Here is a 17,806-nt window from a genome sequence, read left to right as displayed (position 1 = left end):
TCACTAATGGCATTTTGTTATCATAAAATATAGCAAAATAGTAGCTCAGAATATTGATTTGGATACCATTCCATACCAGAGCTTATATGTGGCACAGCAAACATATGGACAAATGTATGAAAAAAAGTTGAATCATGATTTCAAAACGGTCCTGGACTTGTTACACATAAATTCTCCAGCCTTGCCTTCCCAGATTCAATCATACCCTAAAACTGTGGTTGACTTAAAATTTTTTCCCCATTTTACAACTCACTTTTCTAGCTAAAATCAAACCAACCAAACCAAGCCAAACCAAACGAAACCAAACCTAAACCAATCTCTTGACTGAAAGTTAAACCCAATGTCAACTAAACTTAAATCACAAAGAAAACCTAATAATACATAGTTATTTTAAGAAGGTAGATCCAGGGCTTCCCTGGTGGCGCAGTGGTTGAGAGTCCGCCTGCCAATGCAGGGGACACGGGTTCGTGCCCTGGTCCGGGAAGATCCCACATGCCACGGAGTGGCTGGGCCCGTGAGCCATGGCTGCTGAGCCTGCGCGTCCGGAGCCTGTGCTCCGCAATGGGCAAGGCCACAACAGTGAGAGGCTCGCGTACGGCAAAAAAAAAAAAAGAAGGAAGGTAGATCCATCTAGAACACCTTGATGACTGACAGAGTAATTACTATTTTCTGACTGACACATCTTATTTAAATGAGAGTAAAAAGTTAACAATACCAAATCATAGCACCTTGGCTCTTCTTCCCGTAATTTATTATGTCCCCTGCTTCCCTTCTCCTTGGATATAACCTTATAGAGCATACTTGACAAAAAGAAAAATGGCCTGGGATCATAAATAAGAAGCTCTAGCCTACTCTGATAATTTGCTGATTCTATGGCCACAAGCAAGGAAGGAAAATGGATGAAATGTACTATTAAATACTATGCCAAGCGTTTTGCTCAAGTGTTGACTGGGCTGTAGTGATTAGAAAGGAAATTGATTTTACTAGATAAAATATTAAGATTAGTTAGAAATAGATTTATGAGGTCAGGGAACTTAGCAGGAACATGTATGAGCAAAATAAAGACAATGTAGAATGTATGTTCATGTTCCTCTGATCACTTCAAAAGTGAAAGGAATCCGGAGTACAGGTGAGAGTTTGACCTAGTGAGCAGAAGGTCCTGTCAACTTAATAATAGACCTGTCTTCTTACCAAAGATATGGAGGGAAAAAAACACATGCAAATATAGTAGATAATAATCAGAGGTGGGGTCAAATATACTATAATAAATTCTACCTTGAAAGAAGGTCTGGGAAATTTTGGGGAAGGATTTGTGTTACAGATTAAGAATGAGGGGGAAAAAAAAAAAGAATGAGGTTGTGAGGCAAATATCTTGAATTTAAAAGCAGCAATTTCAGCCAGTTTACTGGAGTGTATTTGGGTACGATGCATAGCTATTGTTTCTCTCACTGAATTTGGTCAAAGCCAGAGCAGATAATACCAATTAGCATCACTGCTTGGAAAGAACACTGGGGGATGGTCATTAAACTGTTTAGGTAATCTACTGCAGGTGATGGCTCATTCCGCTCTTATATCCCAGAGGGTTGAACTACATAGAAAAGCAGGGGAAACAGAATAGGGAATCAATAGTATACTATTTTATTTAATCCTCACAACAACTATATAAGGTAAATAAGAAAAAGAATCCTTATATTATAAAGAAAAGGAAGCTAAGGAGCAGAAAAAATGAGGACATAAGTCACAAAGGACAGAGTTAGAAATCTGAATCTGTTTCTTTTGATTCTAAAGTCCATGTTTAGTTCATTACAAGCCTCACTTACATCAAGGTATCATCTACATTTTAGGACTCTGTATGGATTAAATAGTAGTTCTTTAAACTACTGTTGTGGGCTAGATTGAAAAACAAGCTATACAGAGGAAAAAGCATTGCTAGTTTTAAGGAGCTAATATTCATATAATCTTTTAGAATATAAATGCTTTATTAAGTATCCATTTTGCTGTTCATGTTATTACACAAAGTGTAATGTAAGATGCATACTTCAGAAATTATCAATATAGTAATTATTTCTCCCTATTTCTTGAATAGCTAGGTAAGTGACTTTATTTTTGATTTCTTTATTTTAATTTTTAAAAAGATATAACAAAAGAGGGGATGATTATGGTCTAATTAAATCATTGTATGTGAAAGGTTAAGTACACATACATAGCAAAAAGATTCTGCATGTGCCTTTTTTTTTTTTTACATTAAGTGTGTCAGTACTTTGTGTCTCAAATCAGCATAAAGAAAACTTTTTTGAATGCTACATAACATTTACAGGATTTTAAAAACTTGTGTGGCATGAATGGTAGTAGTCCTAATACAGAAAGATGTTATACACTATTGAGACATCCTTGCTTGTTATAGGAAACAAACTGTTCTCTTTGCAAAAAAAGACACACAGTACGCTTGCATATACTCATTTGTAAGAAGTGATCTATACAGGGTGGTATGATAATTAATGCAAACCCAAAACAATATGTAAATCAACTTATCGAAATACTATACCTTCCTCTCCTTGAACAGGTTCTTCTAATAACAATTCTGTCATACATTCCCAGTCTTTCAATAGTTCTTGAGAGCTCTCCCACAAACTGTCCACCAAGTAGGCAGCATGTTCGTGTAACTAAAAATAACAAATCAAATGTGATTGAAGAACATTTAATGAAGAAACTAGTAATAATATATTGAGTTGTTAAGCCATTTTCTTCATAATTAAAACTGCTTGGTCACAATGTTTCCAAGAGCCACTCAGAGAACTATGTATATATATATATACATACATACATACATACAAACACATTTGCATTCCACTGTTGATAATGGGGATGCAATATATAGACTTAATCATTTAAAAACAGTAGTAAGGTTAAGAATCTCCTAGTTCAATGAAATCATATATTGATGAAGGAACTGAGAGTACAACTAGTTAACAATTTTCCTGAAGTTATAAGCTGGATTTAGGGTACTTTTCATTATTCTTTATTTGTCTTTCTCTACAACGATTTTTTTTTTTTAAGAAAATGAATTACTTTCTCTCAGAATTCCATTTGACACTTTGGTACCAGCCTTACTTACTTTTTATCTCTGTTATTTGGTTAAGGTCAAAATGTACGTTACTCCATCTCTCTGTTTTTCCACTCTCATTTCCACTTAACAAATTCCCCATCTCACCTCACCTCCACTTTTTGCTGCTCATTACTCTTGACAATTTTCTTTGGAACCCATGTTCCCACAATAAACAACACTCTCAAGTTCCTCAACAAACATTTCAGATGGAACGCTTTACCATCTGTCAGTCATTGAACTGTGAAGAATATTAATTACTTTAGTAAAGTTCTTTAGAAAAGGTAAGTAGAAGTGTTGGCCATGTTCTGGTTTCTGCTACTTACAATTAACTTCTCTACCCTTGCATAAAAGTTCTACCACCTCTGAGTCTCATGACAACCAGCTAAACCACTTTCAAACTTTACATTGCAACCCGTTCACTGGCTGTTAAAATAATTTAATGTATTGAGACCAAAGTTTCAAAGAAATGAAACGGAGAGGATATGTATAGAAGATATAATCCACCAAAAATATAATTGTGAACTTTTTTATACCTATTCTAAAAATGAGTGTATAGCACACAGAATGTTAAGTACTATTTCATATTTCAGTTATATGTTCTTGTATTTGTGAGAGAAAATGGTTTTTGTATCATGAGGAGTGGCCTGAAAATGTGTGAAAGTCACCTTGGTAGACCTACTGATTATCTACTGATATCTTAGCACATTTGGCACGTGAGTTGCTTTTCTTCCTCATTCCTAATTCTACCATTATTCTTAACTTCTATGAAAATTTTGATGATCTATTTAAAGCTCTGCCTCATTTGACCTCTTGAATTCTATACTTCATTTCCACTGCATTTCAAATCTCACATTCTGGCTTCTGAAATGCCTCAGGAAAACTACGTACACACGCGTACACACACAACACCCCACCGTTTCCCAATGTTTTTTGTCAAAGCCAGAGTAGATAATATTGATTAGCATCTCTGCTTAAGGAAGAAGATGGACAAACGTTTGCAGCCAGGTCTATTCAAACTTTCTAAACCACACATCCTAGGAAAATATCCCTAGACCATAAGTAACATCATTCCAACAGTGACAGGCACAAGTAGTGCACAACCTGGTGTCAAAAATGAAAATTAACAGCAGAAAACAGAAAAACCAATAGTTTCAAAAAAATAGGCTATTAAGTCTATGCTGAAATGGAGTTATTATTTAGTGGGTACAGAGTTTCAATGTAGGAAAACTTTGAAAAAGTTCTGGAGATCAATGGCAGTGACAGCTGCACATCCATGTGAATGTACTTAATGCCAATGAAGAGTACACTTAATAATAGTTAAAATGGTAAATTCTGTTATTTCACCAAAAATTAAAAAAAAACTATACTGAATAAACTTGCTTTTATGCCTGATATACTTAAATATGTCTGTAGAATAGGTATAAAAAAGTTCACAATAATATTTTTGGTGGATTATACCTTCTATACATATCCTCTCTGTCCCTCTTAATGCTTTTGGTCCTCAATTCTGGTTTATCTTATATGATATTGTCCTTTCAGCTTTTTGTAAGCCTTTGTTAACTACATCCAGCATTTATCCAGTTTGTTTACTTCCTGTGTTAAATTTTTGATTAAGGTGTGTTTGTAAACATTTTAATTTCTTTATTTCAACCCTAAATGACAATCTGCTTTTTTAATAAAGCATGTTAGTCTCTTTACATTTATTGAGATTACAGATGTTGGCATCTGCTTCCCTGTGCTTTCCTGATGACATTTTCTTTTTTTTTTAAGCTGGGCTTCCTGCAGAGTTTTATTTTCTAACTTATATTTTCTCCATCACCAAGATCACCAAAAATAATTTTCAGACATCTGCCTTAAGCTTTCAGCCATATTATTTAGGCTTAGTTCTAATTTTTTTCAGATTTATTTGCTCACCAATATTTCTTATATTCCTTATTTTCCTTTTATTGCATGCAGTTTTCATTTTGCTAGAAAACACCCTCAAGTAATACCCTGCATATAGGGTACATAGGTAGTAAACATTTTAATTGCCTTTCCTTTGATTAGTTCCTCTCCTCCATTCTCTCTGTTTTCTTTACAGAGTTTCTACTAGATAATATAATTAACTTTCTTAATCTGTACTCCATGTCTCTTAATTTCTCTCTCATACCTTTTTTTTTTTTTTTTTTGCGGTACGCGGGCCTCTCACTGCTGGGGCCCCTCCCGTCGCAGAGCACAGGCTCCGGACGCGCAGGCTCAGCGGCCATGGCCCACGGGCCCAGCCACTCTGTGGCATGCAGGGCATGCGAGATCCTCCCGGACCGGGGCACAAACCTCTGTCCCCTGCATCGGCAGGTGGACTCCCAACCACTGCACCACCAGGGAAGCCCTCTCTCTCATACTTTTCATTTCTTTCCTCTTTTGCACTACTTCCTGCAAAATTCCCAATCTTTGGTTATGTCTATTCATGTCATTTAATAATCCACCTCTCACCTACATTTTGGAATTCATGTTTTTAATTTCTAAGAAGTCTCTTCCTCTTTCATAATTGCTTCTTCTTATATTTGGGGGCATTAATCAAAATTTTTCATCAGGGGCTTCCCTGGTGGCGCAGTAGTTAAGAATCTGCCTGCCAATGCAGGGGACACGGGTTCAAGCCCTGGTCTGGGAAGATCCCACATGCCGCAGAGCAACTAAGCCCACGCACCACAACTACTGAGTCTACGCTCTAGAGCAGCGAGCCACAACTACTTAGTCTGCGTGACACAACTACTCAAGCCTGTGCGCCTAGAGCCTGTGCTCCACAACGAGAAGCTCATGCACCGCAATGAAGAGTAGGCCCTGCTCGCTGCAACTAGAGAAAGCCTGCACGCAGCAACGAACACCCAACTCAGCCAAAAATAGTAAATAAATAAAAAACAGATACCTAAAATACCTAAAATTAAAAAAAAAAAAATTCATCAGTATGTTGGCCTTGCGCTTCTTTTTCATGATATTGATTTTTTTCAAGTTTCAGTGTTTCTTGGTTGCCAGTACATATATATTAATGAGTCCAGACTCAAGAATACTGGTAGCTAGAATCCTTTTCTTGAATCTGGTTGCAATGTCCTGGCTTCCTTGGTTGTGTAGGAAAGTGGAAAAAGGGGATCTATAATCAGGTAGGCTTTTCCTCTAATTGTAGGTATGCACTTTGCATTTTGAATGCAGAAGTTCCCTCTCCCTACTGATGGCCATACATATCTGGGGTAGTTATGCACTACTTTGCTTCTCAGACCAGTGTCCACATCCCAAATGCCTGGACCAGCATTTCTGAAAAGAGGAATAAGCTCCTCTAAAGGGCAGACACTTAATTACTACTGACAGCTTACTCCTTTCACCAGCCTCTGTTGCTCTGATCTTTAATGTATTTCAGATTTCTACCAGAAAATCTCGAAAAAATTTTCCCTCTTTTCGTCTCCTGTGGGGGTATGGGTTACTTAACTGGAATTCACAGTCATTTACTTTACAGTTTCCACAAATTCTTCACTGTCCTGGTCAACTGGTGATATCTCATTCATTTTGACTTTTTTATCATGAGGTTTTCAGTTGTATGAGTTGCTGGCACAATTCAAGGCTTTAAGTTGTATAATTTCACTAGCATTGGCATTTTTAAGAATGACTTTTCTATGCCTTAAATCAAGGCATATTAAAATTTAACTCAAGAATGTTTTCATTGTTCTAGAAATTTTTTTTGTTTATATTCTCAATATAGATGCTAACTTCTTTGAGCATTACCTCTTCCTGACTGTAAGGCGGTGGCTTAATAGAATGCTTTCTGTTAACACTAATAACCACTTGCTTCAAACTCAATGTGTATACCAGCAGGACATGATAATGTGTTGGCCTATTTTCTGATTAAGAGTTTCAAATTCACCAGTATGAGTGACAACAATCAGTATAACACGCTCTGTCAGGAACTGGCTTGATATAATATTTATGAGACAGTCTTCCTGTCTTGGGGCATGTGTGATGGCCACATAACTTGCTACTCTCAAATCTCTACAAGAAAAGATCGATGTCTGAGAAAAAAAATTTTTAACGTGGCCAATAGGGTAAAAGGTTACAATCGCCTTTCAGACATTTCATACCAAGGACCTTCTATTGGTAGCAAAAGGTGAAGCTATAAGAAGGAAGGCCTTGAAGCATTCTTGATGGCTATAAAAAAAAACCTGGGATTCAAAAGGATCTGGAGGGCTTCCTTGGTGGCACAGTGGCTAAGAATCCACCTGCCAAGCTCTTTGGTGGGGCTAATGGTGGACCTTGGGAGGGCTCACGCCAAAGAGTACTTCTCAGAATTTCTGCTGCCGGTTCTTTGTCCACATGGTGAGCCACAGCTGCCCCCTGCCTCTGCAGGAGATGTTCCAACACTAGCCACCCAGTTTCCAGATATATGCAGATCAATGGACTGACTCAGCCTGACCTCCTGGCACATCCCCCTGGGGGTCTGTGCCATTGGTCAGCACTTTGCTCTGAAGGAGGTGGGCTCACCATCAGTCTAGGTGTGTGTAGTGGAAATCAGGACAACCATCCTGCCACAGGTACATGTACCTGCCACAGGTACATGCCAGGTACATGTGGCTGACGGGGCCTTGGTGCTCCGGCCGGGTGTCAGGCCTGAGTCTCTGAGGTGGAAGAGCCAAGTTCAGGACACTGGACCACCAGAGACCTCCCGGCCCCTTGTAATATCAATCGGCAAGAGCTCTCCAAGAGATTTCCGTCTCAATGTGAAGACCCAACTCCACTCAAGGACCAGCAAGCTCCAGTGCTGGACACCCCATGCCAAACAACTAGCAAGAAAGGAACACAACACCATCCATTAGCAGAGAAGCTGCCTAAAGTCATAATAAGTTCAGATACCCAAAAACACACCAAGGGACGTGGTCTTGCCCACCAGAAAGACAAGATCCAGCCTCATTCACTAGAACACAGGCACTACTCCCCTCCACCAGGAAACCTACACAACCCACTGAACCAACCTTACCCACTGGGGGCAGACACCAAAAACAACAGGAATTATCAACATGCAGCCTGTGAAAAGGAGACCCCAAACACAGTAAGTTAAGTAAAATGAGAAAGAAATACGCAGCAGATGAAGGAGCAAAGTAAAAACCAACCAGTCCAAAAAAATGAAGAGGAAACAGGCAGCCTACCTGAAAAAGAATTCAGAGTAATGATAGTAAAGATTATCCAAAATCTTGGAAATAGAATGGAGAAAATACAAGAAACGTTTAACAAGGACCTAGAAGAACTAAAGAGCAAACAAACAATGATGAGTAACAAAATAAATGAAATTAAAAATTCTCAAGAAGGAATCAACAGCAGAATAACTGAGGTAGAAGAACGGATAAGTGACCTGGAAGATAAAATAGTGGAAATAACTAATGCAGAGCAGAATAAAGAAAAAAGAATGAAAAGAATTGAAGACAGTCTCAGAGACCTTTGGGACAACATTAAACGCACCAATATTCGAATTACACGGGTCCCAGAAGAAGAAGAGAAAAACAAAGGGACTGAGAAAATATTTGAAGAGATTATACTGGAAAAATTCCCTAAGATGGGAATGGAAATAGTTAATCAAGTCCAGGAAGCACAGAGAGTCCCATACAGGATAAATTTAAGGAGGAACACGCCAAGACATATATATCAAACTGTCAAAAATTAAATACAAAGAAAAAATATTAAAAGCAGCAAGGGAAAAGCAACACATAACATACAAGGGAATCCCCATAAGGTTAACAGCTGATCTTTCAGCAGAAACTCTGCAAGCCAGAAGGGAGTGGGAGGACATATTTAAAATGATGAAAGGGAAAAACCTACAACTGAGATTATTCTACCCAGCAAGGATCTCATTCACATTCGACTGAGAAATTAACACCTTTACAGACAAGCAAACGCTATGAGAATTCAGAACCACAAAACCAGCTTTACAACAAATGCTAAAGGAACTTCTCTAGGCAGGAAACACAAGAGAGGGAAAAGACCTACAATAACAACCCAAAATAATTTAAAAAATGGTAATAGGAACACACATATCAATAATGACCTTAAATGTAAATGGATTAAACGCTCCCATCAAAAGACACAGACTGGGGCTTCCCTGGTGGCGCAGTGGTTGAGAGTCCGCCTGCCGAGGCAGGGGACACGGGTTCGTGCCCTGGTCCGGGAGGATCCCACATGCCGCAGAGCGACTGGGCCTGAGAGCCATGGCCGCTGAGTCTGTGCATTCGGAGCCTGTGCTCCACAACGGGAGGGGCCACAACAGTGAGAGGCCAGTGTACCGCAAAAAAAAAAAAAAAAAAAAAAAGGACACAGACTGGCTGAATGGATATAAAAACAAGACCGGTATATATGCTGTCTACAAGAGACCCACTTCAGACCTAGGGACACATACAAACTAAAAGTGAGGGCATGGAAAAAGATATTCCATGCAAATGGAAATCAAAAGAAAGCTGGAGTAGCAATTCTCATATGAGACAAAATAAGACTTTAAAATAAAGACTATTACAAGAGACAAAGGACAGTACATAATGATCAAGGGATCAATCCAAGATAAAGATATAACAATTATAAATATTTATGCACCCAACATAGGAGTACCTCAATACATAAGGCAAATGCTAACAGCCATAAAAGGGGAAATCGACAGTAACACAATAATAATAGGGGAGTTTAACACCCCACTTTCACCAATGGACAGATCACCCAAAATGAAAATAAATAAGGAAATACAAGCTATAAATAACACATTAAACAAGATGGATTTGTTATTTACAGGACATTCCATCCAAAAACAACCTAATACACTTTCTTCTCAAGTGCTCATGGAACATTCTCCAGGATATACCATATTTGGGATCACAAATCAAGCCTTGGTAAATTTAAGAAAATTGAAATCGTATCAAGTATCTTTGCCAACCGCTTTGCTATGAGACCAGATATCAATTACAGGAAAAAAACAGTAAAAAGTACAAACACAAGAAGGCTAAACAATATGCTACTAAATAACCAAGAGATCACTGAAGAAATCAAAGAGGAAATCAAAATACACCTATAAACAAATGCAGCAAAAGCAGTATAAAAGGAGGTTTATAGCAATACAATCTCACCTCAGGAAACAAGAAGAATCTCAAGTAAACAACCTAACTTTAAACCTAAAACAATTAGAGAAAGAAGAACAAAAAAACCCCCAAAGTTTGCAGAAGGAAAGAAATAAAGATCACATCAGAAATAAATGAAAAAGAAATGAAGGAAACAATAGCAAAGATAAATAAAACTAAAACCTGGTTCTTTGAGAAGGTAAACAAAATAGATAAACCATTAGCCAGACTCATCAAGAAAAAATTGGAGAAGACCTAAATCCACAGAATTAGAAATGTAAAAGGAGAAGTAACAAACGACACTGCAGAAGTACACAGGTTCATGAGAGGATACTACAAGCAACTATATGCCAATACAATGGACAACCTGGAAGAAATGGACAAATTCTTAGAAAAGTACAACCTTCTGAGACTGAACCAGGAAGAAATAGAAAATATAAACAGACCAATCACAAGCACTGAAATTGAAACTCTGATTAAAAATATTCCAACAAACGAAAGCCCAGGACCAGATGGCTTCACAGGCGAATTCTATCAAACATTTAGAGAAGAGCTAACACCTATCCTTCTCAAACTCTTCCAAAATATAGCAGAGGGAGGAACACTCCCAAACTTATTCTATGAAGCCACCATCACCCTGATACCAAAACCAGACAAAGATGGCACAAAAAAAGAAAACTACAGACCAATATCACTGATGAACACAGATGCAAAAAGCCTCAACAAAATACTAGTAAACATATTCCAACAGCACATTAAAAGGATCATACACCATGATCAAGTGGGGTTTATTCCAGGAATGCAAGGATTCTTCAATATAGGCAAATCAATCAATGTGATACACCGTATTAACAAAGTGAAGGATAAAAACCATATGATAATCTCAATAGATGCAGAAAAAGCTTTCGATAAAATTCAACAGCCATTTATGATAAAAACTCTCTAGAAAGTAAGGCAGAGAGGGAACTTATCTCCACATAATAAAGGCCATATATGACAAACCCACAGCCAACATTGTTCTCAATGGTGAAAAACTGAAACCATTTCCACTAAGATCGGGAACAAGACAAGGCTGCACACTCTCACCACTATTATTCAACATAGTTTTGGAAGTTTTAACCACAGCAATCAGAGAAGAAAAAGATATAAAAGGAACCCAAATCAGAAAAGAAAAGTAAAACTGTCACTGTTTGCAGATAACATGATACTACACATAGAGAATCCTAAAGATGCTACCAGAAAACTACTAGAGCTAATCAATGAATTTGGTAAAGTAGCGGGATACAAAATTAATGCACAGAAGTCTCTTCCATTCCTATACAATAATGATGAAAAATCTGAAAGAGAAATTAAGGAACTGCTCAAAAAGAATAAAATACTTAGGAATAAACCTAGCTAAGGAGACAAAAGACCTGTTTGTAGAAAACTGTAAGACACTGATGGAAGAAATTAAAGATGATACAAATAGATGGAGAGATACACCATGGTCTTGGATTGGAAGAATCAACACGGTGCAAATGACTATACTACCGAAAGCAATCTACAGATTCAATGCAATTCCTAATCAAACTATCAATGGCATTTTTGAACAGGACTGGATAAAAAATTTCACAATTTATATGGAAACACAAAAGACCCCAAATAGCCAAAGCAATCTTCAGAAAGAAAAATGGAGCTAGAGGAATCAGCCTCCCTGACTTCAGACTATACTACAAAGCTACAGTAATCAAGACAGTATGGTATTGGCACAAAAACAGAAATATAGATCAATGGGACAGGATAGAAAGCCCAGAGATAAACCCATGCACATATGGTCATCTTCTCTTTGATAAAGGAGGCAACAATATACAATGGAGAAAAGACAGCCTGTTCAATAAGTGGTGCTGGGAAACTGGACAGCTACATGTAAAAGAATGAAATTAGAATACTCCCTAACACCATACACAAAAATAAACTCAAAATGGATTAAAGACCTAAATGTAAGTCCAGAAACTATAAAACTCTTAGAGGAAAACATAGGCAGAACACTCTATGGCATAAATCACAGCAAGATCCTTTTTGACCCACCTCCTAGAAAAATGGAAATAAAAACAAAAATAAGCAAATGGCACCTAATGAAACTTCAAAGCTTTTGCACAGAAAAGGAAACTATAAACAAGAGCAAAAGACAACCCTCAGAATGGGAGAAAATATTTGCAAATGAAGCAACTGACAAAGGATTAATCTCCAAAATTTACAAGCAGCTCATGCAGCTCAATAACAAAAAAACAAACAACCCAATCCAAAAATGGGCAGAAGACCTAAATAGACATTTCTCTAAAGAAGATATACAGACTGCCAACAAACACATGAAAGAATGCTCAACATCATTAATCATTAGAGAAATGAAAATCAAAACTACAGTGAGATATCATCTCACACCAGTCAGAATGGCCATCATCAAAAAATCTAGAAACAATAAATGCTGGAGAGGGTGTGGAGAAAAGGGAACACTCTTGCACTGCTGGTGGGTATGTGAATTGGTACAGCCACTATGGAGAACAGTATGGAGGTTCCTTAAAAAACTACAAATAGAACTACCATATGACCCAGCAATTCCACTACTGGGCATATACCCTGAGAAAACCATAACTTGAAAAGAGTCATGTACCACATTGTTCACTGCAGCACTATTTACCATAGCCAGGACATGGAAGCAACCTAAGTGTCCATTGACAGATGAATGTATAAAGAAGATGTTGCCCATATATACAATCAAATATTACTCAGCCATAAAAAGGAAATGAAATTGCGTTATTTGTAGTGAGGTGGATGGACTCAGAGTCTGTCATACAGAGTAAAATAAGTCAGAAAGAGAAAAACAAATACCATATGCTAACACACACACACACACACACACACACACACACACACACACACACATATGGAATTAAAAAAAAAAAGGGTCTGAAGAACCTAGGGGCAGGACAGGAATAAAGACGGAGACGCAGAGAATGGACTTGAGGACACGGGGTGGGGAAACAGTAAGCTGGGACGAAGTGAGAGAGTGGCATGGACATATATACAATACCAAATGTAAAACAGATAGTTAGTGGGAAGCAGCTGCATAGCACAGGGAGATCAGCTCCATGCTTTGTGACCACCTAGAGGTGTGTGATAGGGAAGGTGGGAGGGAGATGCAAGAGGGAGGGGATATGGGGATATATGTATATTTATAGCTGATTCACTTTGTTATACAGCAGAAACGAACACAACATTGTAAAGCAATTATACCCCAACAAAGATGCTAAAAAAAAAAAGAATCCGCCTTCCCATGCAGGCGACACGGGTTCGAGACCTGGTTTGGGAAGCTCCCACATGCCACGGCGCAACTAAGCCCGTGCGCCACAACTACTGAAGACCTTGTGCCTGGAGCCCGTGCTCTGCGACAAGAGAAGCCCCTGCTCAATGCAACTAGAGAAAGCCTGCGGCAGCAACGAAGACACAATGCAGCCATAAAGAAACAAATAAATAAAATAAATTTATTTTAAAAAAAAAGGATCTGGAACCCTAACAACAACAGGAAAGTTTACTTTCTAAACGCAGTTTTTCGTAACATAATTTCATAAAAGCAGCATGAAAATCAGGCATTTGCAAGCATTCTTTGTACTCCTTGGGAATTGATGAACAAAAAAGGTAGCTCATTAATGGAGAAAGAGTCATTGTACAGCAAATAGATAATCAGAATTATATTAAAATTTATGTATAAATTATATAACATAAATTAAAATTATATTTATTGTCTAGGTGAACTTTACCTTGCTATATCTAAGTATAATTTATTTTATAGGGTGTCCTCTAATCCCGTATATAACAAACTAATCTCATTTTCCTGACTTTATTTACAATTTTCTGGGTGTGTTACCATTTATCTCTAATTGGCTTCAAGGTTGCTCATAAATATTTTACCTCATGTTTTTTCTGCCCTGCTCACTTCTCTGTCGAATAGTTAAATACACTAAAGGAGTTCACTGTATAATGGAATCTTATATTTATTCCTTTTATGGAAAATCATTTACAGTGCAAATAACCATTCCAAATTATTAAGCCTAAAATTTCTAAATACTGTTATATTGGCTTTTATTCTCTGCAGAAGCAGAGCCAGTTATTGGTGAAGCTTGAAGAACATATTAAAAAAGAACCCCCAAAAGTTAATACTCTGGGGAGATTTCCTGGTTATATCAATAATATGTCTGTTAACTTTCTGTCTTAAATTACTGTCATAATGCACCTCATCATTTCATATGCCTAAAAGGACAGCTACCATACTTCTAGATTGTCCAGAAATGTTCTGGGTTATGATTAGTGCTTTGGAATAATTATCAATAGTATCCTTGTCACTCTGAAAAGCATCACAGTTTGTACAGGAAATATTATGGTCACACTGCATATAGGGAAATATGGACTCATCACATGCAAGTACCATTTATCCTACTATATGGCATGTATCTCAAATACACAATGTATTTTTTCACTTGAAACCAATGACTACTAAAAAGGAAAGAAAAACTAGTTTAGGCAGATCTCTTAATCTCCATCATTTCACCTATAATTCCCATATAAAAGAGGACTACTACTCCATGGACTACAAACCTCTCTCAATTCAACATTTTAGAATTCTATTACTAAAATGTTACTATTTAACATCCTAGTAAAACAAAGGAATAGGAATGATTTTCAATTCAGTTAATTCTAGTTAACTGATCAGTAATCATCTATAAGCTGGACTTATTTTACTTTATGATTTCTAAGGTCTCTTTCTATTCAACTTTTTATGAGTCTAAAATATTACTGAAACACACATTAGAGTAAAACAAGAGGAATTCAGAATAAGACAATCAGAATCCCACCGTATTGTAAGAATATGACTTTAATAAGCATTCAGCTCCAGGTGTACACAAGAAACCCTTAAGTATGATTTGCAGTTGTTTTTGCAGCTGACAAGAATGCCACAGAGGAGAACTGGGAAATATATTTTAATGTTCTTGTAACACTTTAGTTAACAGCAGCAAACACACGAAACAGCAGTACCATTTGAAATATAGAGCAGTAATACACATCACAAATTATTGCTTTATATAGAAGATGAAACTGTGTAAAACTAACTACTTATGGATTTTAATATATCAAAAAGTAAAGTCCTTGGGCTTTCAGAGATCTAAAACATTTTCTTTCAATTAATAATCAAGTTAAAATAGCCTGATCATCATATTCCCTAAACTTTTCAGCAGTTTAAATAGTATATATGTGTCTCATCCCTATCAAATTTTGAAATTACTGTTGTTGTTAAAGTCAAATTTTTAAATATGACTTGATTGTTGCAAAATACTTTTAATCCCATTTCTTTAAAGCCTAAAGGGCTAAAGATTTAATTTGAATCATCTACCACAAGTGTGATATTTATTAAGTACTTAGTGTTTTACCTTAAACATTCACAAACATCTGTATTTTACTCCATAATATACCCACACTTGCTTTGTTAAGAAAATAATGCTTTAAACCCTTACTATGGAAAGTGTGGTCCCTGGACTTCTGGTCCAGAAGCATAAACATCACCTAGGAGCTTGTTAGAAAGGTAGCATCTCAGACCCCAACCCAGAGCTACTGAATCAGAACTGGCATTTTAACAAGATCCCACGTAATTTGTATACACATTTAGAACAGTGTTCTTAAATTCTTAAACACGTCCTTTACTCAAACGCAACTCTCCAACTGGTTTTGTTTCTGACTTTATTCTTTCTCTATCTGTTCCCAACTCACTTAAAAGATACCGGGAATTCCTTCACCACTTTACCACTTTTCTGGCTTTGCTTTGCCCGAATGCCACTCTTTCCACTGAGTAAGTTCTTACATCTCTCTCTGATTTTAATTTTCTTATAGACTGCCTGTTTGTCTCTCTATTCCTCATTCCTACAGGGTTTCTCCAGCACTTTCAAACTTGAGCATACAGTCTCAAGTTTTTCTTCTTCCTGGACATGCCAATACAAACCAAAAATACTCTTTCCCCAAGTAAAGTTCAGGGTCCTAGATTTCCAGATTTTTGCCACCTTTTTTGCAACTCTGTTCCCACTCACTTATAAGCCAACAAGTTTGTTCATTCAGGGGGTCTTTAGGTTTAGTTTGCCATTCCCCCAATGTCATACCAGCAGTAGGAAATACAGTTCTAATATCAAAGAACATTTAAGTGGGCAAAACAAAGTTCACTTGCGCAAACAGACTTAGATAGATAATATGTTATGGATGTTAACTGTTTAATTGATAAACTGACATGGAAATGTCACATGGAATTACTACTATGGATTTGTACAACTACTAATTTACATCTAAATTCATATTTTTCTTTCTCCTTAAATAACATAATTTTCAAACAAGATAAAACTAATGGTTTTAATAGCTTGACAATGTTCATGAACTGTTTAAATAATATAATGTGGTTTTTTTTTTTTTGGCCATGCCACACAGCTTGCAGGATCTTAGTTCCCTGACCAGGGATTGAACCTGGGCCTTCGGCAGTGAAACCACGGAGTCCTAACCACAGAACTGCCAGGGAATTCCCTAAATAATATAATTTAAAAGGCATGGGCAAAAATTCAAGAAAAAAAAAGCAACAATAAAAAGTATGTAGTATTACAATGCAATACTATAAAATTTTAAAAATTGGTAGCCTATATTCAGTGTTAATCCACACCTGCATACATATTCCCACAAAAGGTAGAGTACTGATTCCATAATCATAAAATCAAATCCATGGAGGCAGGGAATTCCCTGGTGGTCCCAGTGGTTAGGATGCAGGCTTTCACTGCTGTGGACCCTGGTTCAATCCCTGGTTGGGGAACTAAGGTCCCACAAGTCACGTGGCACAGCCAAAAAAAAACCAGAAAAAAAAAAACAAACAAAGAAAATATCCATGGAGTCAGATTTGTAAGAAACAGGCTTGTCTTCATTTGATTAAAAAATATCGTTAATTACAATGAATTAAACAACAATTTTATTTAAAATGTAATCTAATGTTAAAACAAAAACAAAATAAAGAATTATGTTAAAAATTTACCTCACTTTCAAGAAAGAAAAGAACCAGCATCCTAATAAGGTTCCCATTTGGACTGTTCCTCCCCCTCCTCTTTGCTAATGCTTCTTCTGCTTGTGGGTCATGTCTGCTAAATAGCCTGGAAATAAGTAACAAAACAAGAACTTTACAAATTTACATGGATATGAATTTTAGTCTTTTCCTTCAATGTATAAATTATTTCAGTGTTCAAAGAAGAAAACAGTATTAGAGATCAGGTTACTGATTTGTTTCAACACAAGTATGTAACTGATGTTTTTATAGGTCAAAAAGTGGTTAGATCTAAACAATTTCATACAGTTCAACTATACATAAAGTGTAAAAGAAAGCTTTTTTTACTGACGACTAATCAATGTTCAAATCTTTATGAAAAACATAAACTTTTTATTCTCTATGATAGATACTAAAGTATGTAATTTTAAATAGAGTTCTATTTCCTTAAATATCCATTTTACAGTCATGTAATTATAGAATTTAACC

At 36.8% G+C, this 17,806-nt stretch overlaps 1 protein-coding gene across 6 annotated transcripts in view; it reads right to left on the bottom strand.

Annotated features, from left to right (window-relative positions):
* The window catches only part of STAG1 (STAG1 cohesin complex component), a gene marked incomplete at its 3' end in the record, with an annotated part of 426,886 nt that overhangs the window by 74,239 nt on the left and 334,841 nt on the right, over nt 1-17,806 (bottom strand). For all 6 annotated transcript variants that reach the window (XM_079922183.1, XM_079922181.1, XM_079922182.1 and 3 more), the window contains 2 exons: nt 17,312-17,426; nt 2,546-2,663 (listed from right to left, as the gene is read on the bottom strand). In XM_079922183.1, coding sequence (XP_079778309.1) covers nt 2,546-2,663; nt 17,312-17,426 — 233 coding nt within the window. The remainder of the gene's footprint in view (nt 1-2,545; nt 2,664-17,311; nt 17,427-17,806) is intronic.

Source organism: Stenella coeruleoalba, assembly GCF_951394435.1.
Source record: "Stenella coeruleoalba genome assembly, chromosome: 5".
Lineage (NCBI taxonomy): Eukaryota > Metazoa > Chordata > Mammalia > Artiodactyla > Delphinidae > Stenella > Stenella coeruleoalba.
The sequence above is the reverse complement of the archived record's forward strand: the minus strand, read 5'-3'. Positions and strand labels throughout refer to the sequence as shown.